Source organism: Falco cherrug, chromosome 20, assembly GCF_023634085.1.
Source record: "Falco cherrug isolate bFalChe1 chromosome 20, bFalChe1.pri, whole genome shotgun sequence".
In the NCBI taxonomy this organism is placed as follows: Eukaryota; Metazoa; Chordata; class Aves; order Falconiformes; family Falconidae; genus Falco; species Falco cherrug.
In genome coordinates, this window is record NC_073716.1 from 1,127,442 (window position 1) to 1,144,132 (window position 16,691).

At 59.0% G+C, this 16,691-nt stretch overlaps 1 protein-coding gene across 3 annotated transcripts in view; it reads right to left on the reverse strand.

Annotated features, from left to right (window-relative positions):
• The window catches only part of KCNH6 (potassium voltage-gated channel subfamily H member 6), a 34,697-nt gene that overhangs the window by 16,822 nt on the left and 1,184 nt on the right, over nucleotides 1–16,691 (reverse strand). For 2 of the 3 annotated variants that reach the window (XM_055697641.1, XM_055697643.1), the window contains exons 2-5: nucleotides 14,330–14,560; nucleotides 5,893–6,048; nucleotides 3,047–3,156; nucleotides 905–1,211 (exon numbers count right to left, since the gene is read on the reverse strand). In XM_055697641.1, coding sequence (XP_055553616.1) covers nucleotides 905–1,211; nucleotides 3,047–3,156; nucleotides 5,893–6,048; nucleotides 14,330–14,560 — 804 coding nt within the window. The remainder of the gene's footprint in view (nucleotides 1–904; nucleotides 1,212–3,046; nucleotides 3,157–5,892; nucleotides 6,049–14,329; nucleotides 14,561–16,691) is intronic. The other variant, XM_055697642.1, reaches the window with a different exon arrangement.

Below are 16,691 nucleotides of genomic sequence, written 5' to 3' on the forward strand. Positions count from 1 at the left end.
GGTCAGGTCACAGGTTTGTAGCAGTGTGCAGTCACGGAAGGGAGCATGTACCCACACCCAGGGCTTCAGGAACATCCCTGAGCACCGTAACCAGTGTGTCCCAACTTCCCGATCTCCCAGAGGCAGGGCAGGGTTGTATTTTCAGTTTTCTACCCTGTCTATCCCTTGATAGACCCTGACATTGACCCAAGAGGTGTCACAGACGGGAGGTGTCTGAAGACATTGTGAAGGTGGCCCAGTTGGCACCAGCCATCCTGCTCCCACCCTCCTCCTCCCTGCTCATTCCCCTTCCCTCCCGCTACGTTGTGCCCCCTCCTGAGGGTCCGTGACCTGTCACTATTTAAGGATCATGATGCCCCACCCCATTTTCTCAAGCCGGACACCGCGGACTGATCTTTCTCCATCCCCAGTTATGGAGGCTTCTCATGCCTGGCCTCCATGTTACATGTCATCATCCCTCTCACGAGAACAGGAGGTCTGGATGTGAACACCACGGTGGAGGTACGTTTCCTCCCACCCTACCAAGTGGCCTGGCCAGTGTCTCATCCACCTCCAACACATGGACACAGCTGACATTGCACATGCCTGCAGACCCCTTCCCTCCCTCCCAGGGAGGTGGGGTGGTATCGGGGTGCCCCTCATGTGGGGCAGCTGAACGCAACCTGACGTGGTCCCACATCTCATGCACAACACCACGGACGGCTCTACCCAAGGAGCAGGACCTGCCTACGCAGGGAATCACATGGAGACCAGCAGGTTTTGGGGAGGAGACCCCAGCTTATCTCCACTTTGCAGAGGGAAAAGCAGTGCAGGGTAAGAGACCTCCCCCCGCGACGTGCCGGGGCCATCGCCCGGAACCATGGCTCCCGCAGTAGGACCGCCAGCTCCGGGCTTGTTCCCCTACCTGAGTTTGCCCTCCTTTCCCTGAATTTTCTCTGGAACTCAGACCTCGCAGCCTCAAAGTTGTCCAAGGAGGAGACCCTGCGGAGGCTGTGGAAGCTGCCCCCAGGGCGAGACCGAAAGAAACCCCACGCAGAGTACGACCCTCGTGGGCCCAGCACAGGAGGCTCTTGTTTCGGGTGTTGTATGGTGGGATCGGCCTCCAGGCTCGGCCTCCGCTCCTTTTCCAGGAGGGATTCGGTCTCTGACTGCACACAGTTCTCCTTGGGCGATGTCTTCAAGTCCCTCAAAATCAGGGAGTCACCACCAGGCTTTAAGACAGCCGGGAGAAAGCGTTTTATTAGAAGGAGCCCTCACGTGCTGAGGGGAAGGAAGGGGAGCCGGGGGAGGTAAGAGGAGGGGCAGAGGGCTGGGAAGCACTGCGGTTCCTGAGGTCACCTCCAACTGGGACCGGGACCTGCTTTGCGGTGGGGCAGCCGAGCCCTGGGGGACTTGGCAGCTCCAACTCGCTACCAGCTCCTGCCGGAGGCTGGGTGGCTGCGGGGTGGTTTGCAAGACGATGCTGAGCAGCTGGGAAGCAGGCCAGAGCAAGAAGAGAAGAGGAGACCCTAGGGACAGGATTGCCTGGAGCATCTGCCTTGCCATGCGCTTTTCCAAGGAGTCCCTACGTCCCACCACTGGATCTGCCCTTCCCTCACCTGCTGCAAGAGCTCAGGCCACCGCTGAGGATGGGTGCCTGGGGTCCTGTGTTGGCGTCTAAGGGAGACGATGTGCTCTGCACCAGGAAGCACTGGAGGAGCTGCTGGGCTTGCCAACTCAGCCATAGGTGGCCCTCCTTCTCCTACAGCAACCCTTAGCTATTGCTAAACCTTTTTCCCTGGAGACTAAGGACTTTCCAGCCTTTAATGACTTCTGCAATGGGGTGCACAAAAAGCAGCCACCTTCCGGAGCAGGAACCTCTGGGTCTACACCTGTACCAGCCGTGCCCGCAGGAGGGACTGTGGCACTTCTCACCGTCCCCTAGGACCTTACTGCAGGTTTCAGGAGGGGGTGCCTGGAGGGACCATCTGCTGGCTGCTGCTGCATCTGCTGGGCTGCTCCCACTTGACCAAGCACCACCAAAGTGGTGGATCATCAGGTTGTCCTCAATGCACATCTTGCATATGTGTACGCCTGAAACATTGCAGTGCACCGTGCAGAGTCAGCCTGGGGGTACCCAGAGTCTTTAGCAGCACTGGCATAGGAGCGACATACCCAGAGCGTCTGATAGCACTACACGCCTTCAGCCTGCCATAAGCGCAACCTCTGAGAAGACAAGCACCTTCCACCTCATCATCTCTGTAATTTTGGGAAGCAGCTTTATCCAGGCTGTCTGGATACACCCAGCACAGTGAGAACCTGGCGCCTGGGGATGCATTAGCAGAGCAAAAGCCTCCTGCCCACAGCCCTGTGCCTCGAGCTGCCACATGAGAAAACACCACATCTTTGCCAGGAGGTACCTTGAGCACTTTTGGCAGTCAGGAAGCCATCAAGAACAGCAATCTCTATAAAGAGGTCCCACCAACATTTTTGCAATCTCATCACGTCAGCAATGACAGCATCGCCCTCCGTCATGGAAAGTACAGTCTTTGCTGGAGGACTGAGAAGCCAGAGCTGCCTGCACTGCCAGGAAAACATGGGGAAATGTGCCCTGTTGAGGTTTGCCTGCCGGCCCCTGCCCAGAGCAGACCCGCTGCAGTCTCCTACAGTCACCAGCACGTCCCTCCTCAGGGCGGGTACGACTCCCTGCATCTCCATCATCCCAGACAACTTGAACTACAGAGCCAGACCTTCCTCCCCAGCTTCAGCAGCGGTGCCCGCTGGCTTGGCACATCTCCCGCTCCCCCCTCGAGCCACGACACGTGCAACGCCGGGCTGGCCCCACAGAGCAGCACCGTCTAGCGCTATCCCATGCCACCAAAGCACCGCCGCTCACCAGCAGCCCTTGCCGGGGCCAGTGCTCAGTGCTGACCCAGCGCCGGAGCCCTTACCGCCAGGTATGGCCTGAGCCACAGCAGCCGAGGGACAGCGGGATGGGGAGAGCGGAGGGAGAGCGCTGGGACCTGGCCTGAGGCGTGGGCTTATATCAGACAAAGGCTACGGTTACCTTTCCATAGTCAATGGCTACTCCATCAAACTCACTGGTGGGCAGAGATTTCCGCTGGATTTTGAGTCGCCGCACGGACGGGAGACTAAACTTCAACCTCCTACCTTGACCTTGTTAAAAAGAAAAACAAAACACAAGAGAGACAGATGTAACCTAGCTGCACGTGACGGCTGGAGCGAGACAGGGCACAGCGGTGGCAGGGGAAGAGGCTACGGAGAATTTTGGGTAGCTCTGGGGGACGTACGTGGCCCTTCCTCCTGCAACATGCTTGCTGTTCCCGTGCCATCACATCGCCCTGTGCTGAAGGCAGACCCTGACCTGGCAGAAAGCACTGCTGGGCTGGAGGAGATTCCCCTGCCATGGCGGGTGCAGGACAGGAAAGGTGCAGAGCATCCCTAAGCCAATTACAGACGTTAAAGCCACTTAAGGGATTTGGACCTGGAGGAAATCGAGCCTCTAAATCTCCTTGGGTGGAACTTTGGGAGCGGGGGAAAAACCACACAAGAGAGACGGTAAGATAGCAAGGATTAAAAAATTTATTTCTAGCAATTTTGTCCCTGCAGTTGCTCTGGATTTTCAGTGAGGGATGCTGGACCAAAGAGGGGACGTCCCTTGCTGCCATCATGGGGGACCAGGAGACCAGTTCACCAGAGACCAGGACTGGGGCACGGGCAGCCAGGGCTGCAGCGAGCTGCGAAAGGGTTCTGGAGGGGAAAGGGCCAGACATGCAGAGGGACTGGCTGCGCGTACAGCAGGACCTGATGTCCCCGGTTGCGACACCCAGTACAAAGCTGCTCATCCTCTTCTCATGCTGGTCCATGGAGCAGACCGCGGCCACCTGCTGCTGCAGTCAGCGTGAGCAGCCAGGCTGACACCCTGCTGCCTCGGGGCTCGGCTCAGCCCTGGGCTTCATCCGACCCCCAGCAGCACCAGTTGTGCTCACTAATGGGACCAAAAGAGGCCGAAATCCCAGGGTGTGGGGGATGCAACATGAGCTCTGTGAAGGCATTGTCGTTGGGGGAAAAAGCAGCACATTGAGGGGCTGTTTGGTTTTGGCAGGATTCGCTTCCCTCACTGAGCCCCGACATGCCGCCAAGCCACTCGGGCAGGCTCCTGACCTGCCCAGCTCCCCAAAAATGCCCCCATCGGCAGGGGAACCCATGCAGGCTCCCTCTGCTCACCCCGTCCCCACTGCCCAGAGCAGCTTTTCAGCTGGAAGAAGCAAAGCAGCCGACTTTCCCTGCACACCAGTGAGCCAGGGACCAGCAACACATCCGCCTGTGGCTGTGTAATTAAAGACTGAGTCAGAAATCCCGTGCACAAGAGACCGATCTGGGCTGGCGCCAGCAGCTCTGGCCTTTCCGCACTCCCCAGCGCTGGAATGGGAAACCCGAGCAACACTCCTCGAGATGCACAGTGCAACCTCCAACGCACAGGAAAGCAATAGGTACCCTTTTCGGGTGCCTTCTGCAGCCCAAGGTACATCTGGGAGTGGTATGGGGTATGGATGCGTCATATGTCGAGATGTACCATGAGCTGAGGGGGTGCAAAGCAACACCGATACTGGAATTGAGGATTTCCTCAGCAGTCTGCATAGAAGCTAACTGGTACTAAAGCAATACACCAAAAACGTCGATCTCATCACTCTACAGACATGGGAACACATGCACAGGTTATATATACATTCACACACATACGTCCGTAAGTCCCGTGTGTGTATGTCTGGCCCAAGGAGATATAAAACCTGTCACCACACAGAGCTCCTTCGCTGGCACCTGCCGCCAAGCACGCAGACACCTGGATGGCTCCGGGATGTATATATGCACCCAGTGTGAATGTGTTAAAACTCACGGTATGGTACCAATACGAGGGGCAGCGTGAAGGGTCCCCGTCAGTCCCTGATGTGGCTCTGGCTCCGGTCCCGGTCCTGCTGTGCCACCCCTCATGCCAGGGGGGGACAGACCGGGCTGCTCCCACAGCTTTCCTTTGAGACCTGTCCCGAGCCTCCCTACAGTGACCCGCATCCCCAGGGATCGTTCGCGTGAAGTCGGAGGCAGGATTCCTTCCCTGACTACAACACAGGCAGCTGGACAGGGCTGTCCAGCAGGAGGATATTTAGAGCTCCCCTTCCCGTGGTCAGCTCTAACATCTGCATCCCTGGGTGTCCACATCCCCTTGAGAGCCTCACCGTGGCTTCCCTTTGATCTGGCCTTCCCCAAAAAAGGAGTTGGAATTTTCCACTGCCTCCAGAAGACCCACAAACGGCGGGATGAGCCTGGGGCAACAGGGAACAGCCCAGAGCTGGGGCAGGCTCCGAGCCACCCCAGCACAACCACCCTCCTGCCATTCACCTGCAGTGGTGACCCCATAGCACAGCCATGACATTGGTGACACCAAATGTCCCTTGGCCCTCCTGGTGACCCTGCACACAAGTCCTGTCCCGTGCCAGCACCTCGTGCCCCTACCAGCGTGGTGCTGCAGGCACGCAGCAGGGTACAAACGCACCATCCCACGGAGGGGGTTGATGCCCTCCCCTGTCCCCAGGGGTTCGGGAGGTGTGTGTGGGCTCCGTGCACACGTGGGGCTGTGGGGCGCACAGCCAGCTCAAACGGACTCTCTGCACCCAGCAGGTGTTTGGCCGGATCAGTCCCCCGGTGCAGCTGTGCACACACACAACCCTCTGCTCCTGGGCATGCTGCAGGGCTCAGCCCCACGATGCAGGATCCTGCCCAGCCACGGGTGCATCCTTCAGTCCCCACAAGCTCCCAAAAATACTGTGGATGGGGATAGCCCCGAGGATGCTGCGTTGCCCTCCCGCCGTCCCCACCGTCCCCGCTGACACCCACCTCTATGCCAGCCCTGCGACAGGCGCTGGTGCAGGCTCCGGCTGGCACTCTTGGTGATGAGCTGTGCCAGGTCCTCAAAGTTGAGGATGAACATGATGACGACACCGTCCTCGTTCTTCACCGGCACCACGTCCACCAGGCAGCGTAAACACGAGGCTGCCGAGCAGAGACAGGCTCAGGGGGGCTGCACAGGAGGCTCTGCCCAACCCCCCAACTCTCCGGTCCAAAACACTTTTGCCAGAAAAGTTTTTCTTTAAGCACTTTGATGGGTGTAATCCCTGGTGATGGACGGTGGAGGATTTGGAAGATGATCTGAGCCCTGGGAAAGGGCCATAACTGCAGCATCCCAGCTCACACAGATCGCATCTTGCTGGGTTTTTTTCAGTCCCAGACAGTAATTTGTATTAATATACTTGAGAGCAGCAATTAAGGAGTAGGTAATTAAGAACTCAGAAAGTCCCAGGTAGTGCTTTAACCTCATTAAGCATGCTGCTTGTAATCATGCTGTAGCTAATTGCCCTGTAATTGCCAGGCAGTTTTTGGGGACTGACTTCAGCTGTCTCGTGTCCTGTATGCAGGCAATGGGGTTGAGCCCGACTGTGTGCCCCGTCCTGACCCTGGGCAGCAGGATGTGCTGGGATCGGTGGGATGGTTCCCAAGGCAGCTGGTGGTCAGGCACAGCCTTGTCTCACTCCTTCCATGGGGAAACTGAGGCACAGGGGGGCAGAAGGACTGGCTGAGTGTCCTGGGGGTGAGGGGGGCTGTGGGGAGGGCTCCAAATGTGGCCACAGGGCACGAGGCCACGTGGGTTTGCCTGTTGGATACTGGCTCTACCCCATGGCTCTGCTTGTGCTGGCAGCCAGGCACCAGTTTACGATCAGAGGCACCCAAAAATACTTGCAGGCCTTTCCCAAAGCACCAAGTGGAGGATACAGGGCGGTCCCACCTCTCTCACCAGCTTTATTCCCTGCAAATCCTTCAAAGACCCTACCCAAAGGTATCATCACTGTGGGTCCGCTCCTTGAGCTGTCCCTGCAGCTGCTCTGGCAAAACCCCCTGGACACCCTCCAGGCTCCTACCCCAAACCTCCCAGGAATGGCGAAGCAGCCGGGTACCACTGCCTGGCCAGCACGGAGCGAAGCCACGGCCTTCCGTGGCAGTTTTTGCCAGGCACAGATCCCTGATCTCGCCTTTCCCCCATGCTCTGATTACCAGGGATTAGCGGATCCGGCAGGGATGCGCTGCCGGCCGATCCAGTGCTCTCCTGCTCTCACCCTGGCCAAGCTCTGGCCGGGAGGGGGATGTCAGCCTTGCTGCGTATAATTTTAAGGAGCTCAGAGCCTCCCGTAATCAGGAGCAGATGGCCGGCATCGGGCAACTTCAAAATCTGCCGTGACGTCAGGGATGTGCACATACACAGACACATACACACACAAGAACGGGAAAGAAATGGATACAGTAAAATCTGTTTAAAGGACCTGGCAGCCGGGATTATTTCTTTCTTTATTTCATCGTTGTTCACCACAGGGAGAGGAAATCCACTTAAACGTGTGAGCTGGGGAGGAGGCCGGGGGGGATTTTCAGCAGATAAAGCTGTTTCGAAGGGACGCATGGGCACGCTGCAGGCTATCTGCACACGGAGCCAATGGGGATGGAAAGAAATGAGCCCTTTCCCTTCCCTATGTCAGGATTCTTAGGGAACTAAAAGACGAGCGGTGTCCTTTAGGTGATGCCAAGAGAATGAGGTGCCCCATATGATGCTAAGGTGGCACGTGCCCGGTGGGACGATGCGATGCTGCGATGCCATCCCTGGGATGCTGCAGCTCTGCCAGTGCTGGTGCTGGCGCTGGCATTGGGGCATGCAGCTGGTGTGCACGTGTGTGCCCGCTCACCCCCGCGTGTGATGGTTGGTGGCACCAGATGCTTTCTCCTTTGCTGTGTTATAAAATGAGTTTATTTTTCTCCACAGGTGGTTCTGAAGCGTCACCAACCTCCCGGCGACCCACAGCCCAGCATGGCTCGTTGGCACGGGCAGCCATCAGCTCCATGCTTCCCCCCTGGACCGGGAATCCTGATCCAGAAGGCCTGATCCTGGCTCACAGGCTCTGCCCTGCTGCATCCCTTTCACTGCTTCACTTTTCCTTCTTAAGTTCCTCCGCAGTGGTGGGAGGGGATGGCCTCTAAGCTGTTCTCAGGGGGGCCAGATCCTGACAGGCCCTATGTGGCATGGAAAGGGTTAATCCCATGGCCAATGCAGAACAGCTGAAAACTGGGCCCAGTTACACCTAGTTGGAGGGATATAAGGAGCAGCTGGGAGGTGGCTCGGGCTGGGTGTGGGAGGCAGCTGATGCCTGGTTTGATCCTGCAAATCTGGGAGGTGCTGCTGTAAGCGCCCACGCTGACCCCTTCTTAAATTGAGCTGTGTGGTCTGTGTTGGTTAGAGAGGACCTACAACGGTCGTCTAGTCCAACTGCCTGACCAGTTCCAGGCTGACCAAAAGTTAATTGGGTGTGGGACCCTCCAAAACCAGGGGAATTGCCCCAAAAGCAGCCCTGTGTGCCAGGAGCTCAGTGCCTTGCTCAGACCTGCACCTCAGGGCATGGATGGCATCAAGGGGATGCTGGAGTATTGGGGCTGGGGATGGGAGCAAAGCGTTCCCTTTAGCCTGGCCCAAAGACAGGGCAGATCCCCAGGATTTGGGGTCTCTGGGCAGCTGTGATTTGGGGTACCCCCAGCTCTGTGGAGAGGCTGCAGCTGGGAGAACCCTGGCACCCTCTGTCCTGACTTGGTTTTCCTGCGGCAAGCCAGCCTGGGCTCTGCCAAATGCTGAGCCTGCTCATCCTTCCCACCAAAACCAGGTACCTGCTACGGCACCGGTGGGCTGAGCCGGCCCCAGGAGGGACCCCAGCCCTATATCGCTCTTCTTGTTCCTCGATCGACTGTCCCCATCCATCTGCCTGTCTCTTCCCTTCAGCTGTTCAGCTAATCTGTCTCCATCCATCTAATTTTATCCAGCCGCCAAATGATCTCTCTGAGGAGCCCCAGGGGCGTTCGCAACCTGCCTGCGCTCCGTGGCCGCTGCTGTGGGGCTGCTTGCCCACCACTGGGGTGAAACCCAGCCTGGGGGCTACGGAAGGGGCTGGGCAGCAGGGATGCAACATGGATGCTCTTTTGGAGGATCCCACAGCCAACGTGATGGTTTGGGCAAAACAGCTCCTTCCCTAAAGCCTGGGCTGGGTTTGATCTTCCCAGCACGCAGCCCACCTCCCCCAGGCTGCGCGCTTGGAGGTTTGCGCTTTCCGACCCATCTTGTCTTCTGACCTTGATAAAAGCGAGCACTTAATAACATTAAAAATGTCATCGTTGGGGCCCTCCCTCCCCGGCCCTCTTATCCTCCGCAGCCACCAGTGGTTAATGCATTTGTCGGTATCATCAGTATTAAACTAATCAACAGGACATGGGGGTTTCCGAGAGCTGGACACAAACCAGTATTGTTATGAATATTAAAAAACCAAGCTATTAATCTGCCCTCGGAGCTCTTACTGAGTCCTTCCCTGCCCCCGGCTGGGAGATTTAATCTGCAGGGTCTCATGGCAGAGTGGCTAAATCTATAGTGGTATTATATAACGGAGTGGAGGAGAGGGGCTGGGAAGGGCACGGAGGGGACAGGGATGGGGATGGAGCCATGCTCCGGGGCTGGCTGGTACGCTGAGGGAGGTGCTTGGGGGTGCTGAGCCTTGCTTCCACCCTGGAACAAATAAATCAGTGTTAGGGCTGGGTAGAAACTTCAACGGGAAGCTCTGATCGCTGGGAGGTCCTGAAGCAAATCCTTGAGGCGGGATGGAAAGCGATGGGGGTGGGGGCTGTGCTGGTGGGACATGGGTCACTCCTGGGGTCTGGGGTGAGCGATGGGTGCTGGGTCTGCATCCCCCTGCGTGGAGAGGGATGTGCACCACAGGGTCTGCACCGGCCCCTCTCCCCACACCCAAACAGGGCATGGAAAGACTGAAACTTGCTGTGACACCAGACTGGCAAAAATGCTCCTTGCAGCAGCCCCCAAACCGCTAAAATGCCCTTATTGAGGAACGGCGGCGGGATGGAGGTTGCCCCCTGCGCAGTGATGAACGCAGAGGTGTCTGCAGCCTGCAGGAGCTCACTGCTGGAACCAGCAGCCCACGGGAAAACCAGGTGGCTGAGGGTGCCCACCAACAACGCGGCCGCAGGAGGGATGCCTCCAAGCCTGGTGGGATGCTTCAGTGTGCAGGTGGAAGGATGTTCTGACCCCCAGGATCCGAAAGAGGTCCCAGGTCAAAACAGGGGGATGGCAAAATGCAGTTTAACCTCCCTGGCAAGCGAAGCGAGCAGCCACATCCAGGCCCATGGTCCTTCCCTTGCTAAATCCCACTGGCTGCAGGAATTAAGTCCAGCTTAGCACGGGGCTGTGCTGCCAAAGCTGCAGCACTGACTGTGTTTCCTTGGGCTGTCGGGCCATCCCAAGGGCCCTGATCCCATGGCACACTGGGGATGCAATGGCCATCGAGGATGAAGGGTCTAGGGTGGGAACTGGGGACTCTGCTGGGGCAGGGATTCCAGGAAAAAGCCCCCTGGGAAGCATACCCGGGGGGTACTGGGGATGCTCTGGGCCTGCCCCTCGGTTCATGGGACATGTGGTCCAAGCGCAGAGCATCTGAGGAGCAGCAGAGGATGGAAAACATGTCTCTTATGGCTTTGTGCCCCAGTTGCACCATCCCTGGGGCAGAGCTGGGGCAACGGAGTGGCTGGAGCTGCAGCTCAGCTGTGCCGGGGGTGGCAGGATCGGCCCCACAGCGCGGGATCTCCAGGACTGGAGCGTTTATCGTTGTGAGGCGGGATGTTTATACGTCCCTGTCTGGAGTTGGGCCATGGTGTTTGTCCCTTTCCCGAGGTCACAGCCTTGCTCTGCCGAGGCCGGCCCTTAAAGGAACACAAATCAAACGGCCCTGGCTTGGCTTAAACCCCACGTTTTTGTACAAGCAAAGAGCTCAGCTGGGAGCTGGGGTTTTGTCAGCTGGCCATGCCTCCCTGCTCCGCTGCCGCCTGCAAGGTCCCCTCTGCCCTGCCTTGCCCACCCCACGGGGCAGCAGCAGAGCCTCCCTGGGGCTGCTGGCACCGGCCCCCAGCCCCACTGGTGCCAGGACCCGGCAGCTGCCCATGGGATTTTCCCTCCTTCTTCCAGTGAACCCGTCGGGCACGTCACACATCGCTGCTTACAGAGCCGTATGGAGAAACCTTGGCCAGATCCAGCCCCGCCTGCCTTAGCCAGGGCATCCTGGCAGCAGCTGCTGGAGGGGTTATTGCTGTGCCATGGATGTGCCCGGGGCTGGGGACAGAAGGGACATGTCACATGAACCCCCCGTCCCCTTCAGGCACGGTGACACCCATCGCAACCCATGCCTGCCTGGCTGCCGGCCCCCGCAGCTGCCTGCCCAGGCACCCCACTGGGAGCTGTGGGGGGACAGCCGGGGGGGACAACCGGGTGCCCCAATTGCTCTGCGACCTCTCCCCTCCTCCTGGAGCCCCCGGGGGAAATCCCAGTTTAGGGCACCACTGTAACGAATTTGCTGGCCTGATCCCAGTCCCTAATCCCTAGCCCCAGGGGACCAGCACAGACTGATCCCGCTGGAGGGGACAGGGATGGAGGGGCTGGGGCTGCAGGCAGCGGCTGCCCCACCAGCTGCTCCCCGCTGCCTCTGCCCCGCATCTCCCCCTTTCATATTCATAAGCATCGCATTCATGCAGATTAAGTGGGAGCAGGCACTGCCAGCTGCTGCTGCTCAAGGCCATGCCAGCACCGCTATGCCCAGCACCTGCGGCCACCGGCCCCCACTTGGGGACCCCAGGGACTCTTGCCGGTGGCTTCACTGCAAAGCACATCACCCGCAGGGGTAAAAAAAACCCCAACCCTGGGTGCAGCTCAGCCCCACCAGCCGCATCGCTGTCATCCCCAGGGGATGCTGGAAGGGGCCCGGCTCAGGCCTCCAGAGTGGGGAGCGTGTCCCTGGGGCTGGTGGCTGTGGCTGCTCCTCACCGCAGCAGGAAGCTGATCCCACGATGACCCCCCTGGCCGGGGCAGCCCCAGCTGTGCAGCATCTTGTAAAGAAATTAACTTTTCACTGATCTCCCGGCTTTGAGCGGGGGATTAGAGCCCACATGCGCCGCAGCCGGGCTCTCCCCTCTTTCCAAGGCTTTTTTTGGGCTGCTGTGGCATGGAGGGACAACTGCCCTTGCTGGGCCGGTCCCATCTTCCCCCACCGGTACTTGGTTCTTGGCCATTTCAGCTGCCTGCATCTGGGCTTACCATCGGCACCGGTGGCTCCCGTTATAATTAGCTGATGACAGCATGGGCATCGGGGTGAGGAGCGAGCAGCCAGGCTGTCCCCAGGGACATGCATCACCCCATCACACAGCATCCTGCCAGTGCATGGGCAGAGCCACCTGCCCAGAGACCCATGGGTGCCCCCTTCCCACCTACCTCCATCCATCCCACCCTGGTCCTGCCGGGGGGGCTCCGACAGGCAGGTTTGGGGTATAATATTGTCTCTGGCAACCAGAAAAGCAAGGAAACAACCCCGCGAGCTGCAGAGCCGGGAGTACCGCAGTAATAAACAGCAGGTCGAGGCTGGAGATTGGTGCTGCCGGTATGAAAAGGAGGACAGGCTGGTTTGGAGCCTCCACCGGCTAATTAAGCAGCAGCTCCCTATAATGCGAAGGCCTTTTCCTTTGCCGATAAGACCCATTTATAATGGGCTGAGCGGTTGCAGGCTGAGTGCTGGGGGGAAACAATTGGAAAGCATATTGCTGGTGGGGCTGGGTTTTAAAAATAGACATAAAGGGCTTGGCTTCTGGGCATTTTTTCCTTTTTATTTTTTTTTCCCTCTTTTTAATAAAAAAGAGAAGAAAGCAGCTCAGAGCTGCACTGAGAGTTTCCCGTGGCCTAGAGGAAGAGCAGGGCTCTGAGGAGAGCACTGAGCATCCTGTGAGCCCGGTGGGAATGGTTCAAAGCAGGGAGGATGGCATTGGATCGGGCTTCCAGCCTGAATGGTCCCTGGAGATGGATGGCTGGGGAAACCATGCTGAGGGAGGGGAAAAGGGCTGCACACGTTGTCTGTGCCATGGCCACACATTGGCATTGGGATGGGAGCAGTGGGACAGCATGTGCCCCGCTCCTCCTTGTGCCTCCCGGGCTGCACTGGGCTCCAGCCACCCCCTGCCACCGCAATGGCCGAGGGGGTCACGCAGCCCAGCCCTGGCACCGCTCCCTGGCCCTGCTTCGCCAGGGCTGCCTGTGCAAGGAAAAGCCTCCACCGGGTCCCTCAGCAAGGACAGGAGGAAAATCACAAGGAAACATGGTCAGTGAGTGGCCTGATCCTGCCACCCGCGCAGCGCCCGGCCCCGCTAGGTTAACCGTGTGGGTTACACACAGGGGTGCTGCCAGCGGATAATTCCTGGGGCCGATCCGCTGGCACCTGGATGCCAGCCCAGGAGATTGGGTCTGGGAGGGAGGCCAGGGCACCCAGGTCCCAGCTCGAGGGACAGGGTGCTGGGCTGGGAGCCAGGGTTCCTGCCTCCTCCTTCCCTTTGCTTCCAGTTGTTTCTCCTCTACTCTGCCACGCTGGGAGCAGCTGGCAGCAGGGTGCAGCCCCTTGCTCAGGCCAAGACCCCATCAACACAACCTAAAGCAATGGGAAAGCTCCACAGGTGGAAGAAAGGAAATTTTAATATTTTTAACCTCTAGCGAGCACCAATCTCCATTGCCCCCACCCCTGGGAGCCCTGTCTCTGCTTTGCAGCATCAAGCACTAAATATTTATTTAACTTCCTGCAGTATTAGAACTAATCACTGTATTTTCCATCAAAGCTTCATTTTCATCTTAGCGTAATTCCATCTGTGCACGCACAGCCACATCCTGCTCACTGGAAAAGCAGCTCCGAGGCCGGCAGCTGCACCCGCTTTTGGCAGAGACGGGGTGTCTGTCTCATCTGTCTTGGAGCACATACTGGGAGACTGGGAGACCCATGTCCCAGGCCAGGCCCCTCCTCCAGCTTCCCACAGGATCCTCTTTCATGACGCAGGGATCCCACAAGTGATGCCATTGCTTGCCCCAGGACCTCTGAGCCATCACCAAGGGTTCGCAAATGACCCAATTCCCAAATAATCTGGTAACAGCTTCCATCGCTCGAGGTCCCAACAGCCCCAGTGCCCCATCACAGCAGAGACTGCTCCATCCCACTGGGAGTCACTGGTGACTTGCCCCTGGCAAAGCCCCAGGCCTGGTGCAGCCCCCAATGCCCTGGTAGCATCAGACCCCCTTCACCTCCCACCATCGGCTTCACACAGCTCAAATCCTGGGCAGGTGACACCTCCCACCACCGCATCACCCCCAAAATGTGACTCTTACTGTCTTTGCGGTAGTAGAGGATCTCGAGCTTGCACTCCTCGGAGCCGAGCAGGGCCTGGGTGAGCTGGGCGATGGAGCTCTTGGTGGTGTCGGGGCCGGTGAGGAAGTCACAGGTGCAGGGTCGCTGCATCACCTCCACACGGGAGTAGCCGAACATCTCACAGAAGCCATCGTTGCAGTAGATGATGGCGCAGTTCTCCATCTGGGCGTTGGCGATGAGGAACTTGCGGTCTGCGGGGAGGCAGGAGAGGTTTAGTGGGGTGCTGGGGATGCGCAGGGATGGGGGACAGCCTGGGTGGGTGAGGGGTGCTTGGGCTTTTTGATGCCACCCACTGTGGGGCTTGTGCGGGGATGGGCTCCCTGGGGGACACGAGTGACAGGCTGGGGGGAGGATGGCTGACGCCCTTGCTCTTCAGAGAGGGAAAATTCCCCCAATTTCATGTGAATCGGTGCCTGTGGGGACAGGGGGACCCAAAGGGGGTGTCCCCAGTAAAGGCAGTTTTTGCCAGGGTGGGCCAATCCACGCGGCCTCGGTGTCTCACTGCTCGCATGTGGGGATTCGATGCATGGGCAACCTGTCTCCTGCCGGCACCGCAGGCAGAGGGAAGAGCTGCAGTGTCTGTCCCCAGGAGCTTATCAGGGACCTGAGTTATCTCAGACTTCCCACCCTTGCTCAGATCTGACTGAAGTCAGGCAAGGGGTGAGAGGAGTGAGCGTGAGGTTTGGCTTCATGGCAAGCTGGTGAAATCCATCACACTAATGATTCTCCTAATGTTTTATAGGATAATTGTGCCTTTGGGCTGAGGCTGAAATCCAGCCCTGCTGGGCTGCATGGCCCCTGTGCTCAAGAAGAAAAGGGCTCAGGTGGAGGAAAAGGGAAACTGAGGCAGGGAGTGGTGCTGCCCCAGCCCCTCCTGGTGCTGCACCACCGGGCTGAGCTGGGGCCAGACCCGCTGTCATGCCGGGGTGTGTGGCAGCACTGCCCAGCCTGCGACATCCAGCCCAGATGGAGCTGCCTCCGCCTTTATCCTGGGGGAGACCCAGCCAAGAGCTTTGATTTGGTTTGATTTTTTTTTTTTTTCCCCAAGGAAATTGGGGAGTGCTGGGCTGGGGAGGTTCCTCTCTGAGACAGTTTTACTGGGATGTGACATGGGGCTGTGGATGCTGATGTGATGGATACCGTGCCCCCCCCCCCCCCCCCCCCCCCCCCCCCGCAGCATCTCCCTCAGCGTTTGGCACTGGCTCCAGGCTGGAGCCAGAGGCAGGTCAGAGCAGAGGGTCCATTCAGAGGCTGCCTCCCAGGCCAGACCCTAATTAATCTCCTGGATTACCCAGGAATGGCATCTGCAGCCTGTGTGCTCCAGAGCCCCGCTGCACTCCAGCCTCGCAGGGAATTTCACCTCAACGCGGGAGAAACCTCCCCACGGCTGCGGTACCCAGCGCCGGGGCCTGATGGGTGGGGGGTCCCCTCCCTGGCACATCGCTGCTCTCCCTGGTGTCACCTGCAGAGTCCCTACTCTGGAGGATGCCTCCCAGTAAAACCACTGCCCCCAGGGATGCAGCACTGGGGTCTCCTGCTTCATCCCATCCTGTGACAGCCCTCGGTGGCCCTTTGTGGGGGACTCCCCCCCGGCACCTTCCCCTCTCCCACGCAGGGCTGACGCTGGTGCCGGCGCTGCAAACAGCACAAACCACCACGGCCAAATGCCTCCCAGTTCCCCGTTCCTGATCCCTCTCTATAGAAATGGCTCTGCCAGCTGGGAGGTGGCACAAGGAGGGGACCTTCCCCCAAGCCCCGCTCCTGGGCTGTGCTGCCCACCTGCCGTGGATGATTCCCCACCGAGCGCCAGCCCCGCAGGCCAGATCCGGGCTGGATCCAGGCGGGGCTGGCGCAGGGCAGGATTTATGGGGCTGGCAGGGTGCTGGAGCGAGCTGTGCCGAGCACCAGGGATGCGACCAAGGCCGGGATGGGAAGGAGCTGCAGAGCCAGCTCTCCTTGGGAGGGATTTTCACCCCAGATTTGCTTTCTGCCCTGCCCTCACCTGCAGATTTGCCCTTGCCCCCATGGTACTGGGGCTCTGCTCCCATCCTGGGAGGGAAGTGTTGGGCCTCGCTGGGTGCAGCTGCACCCGTGGGAGCTGCGCGGGCGGGGTGAAGGCACCCACAAGCAGGGGAGAACACACTGCCTGTGGCACCAGTGTGGCTGGGGGGGGGCAGTTTAGTGTCTCCCAACACCTGTCACACCAGGGAGCTGCTGCAGGGGAGCGTGGGGCGATGTCTTGGCAGAGCCCAGCTGGTGCCCGACATGTCTGGCAGAGCATAGGCAGGGAGCGGGCAGGGACCAGGGGCCCTGGCTGCTTCC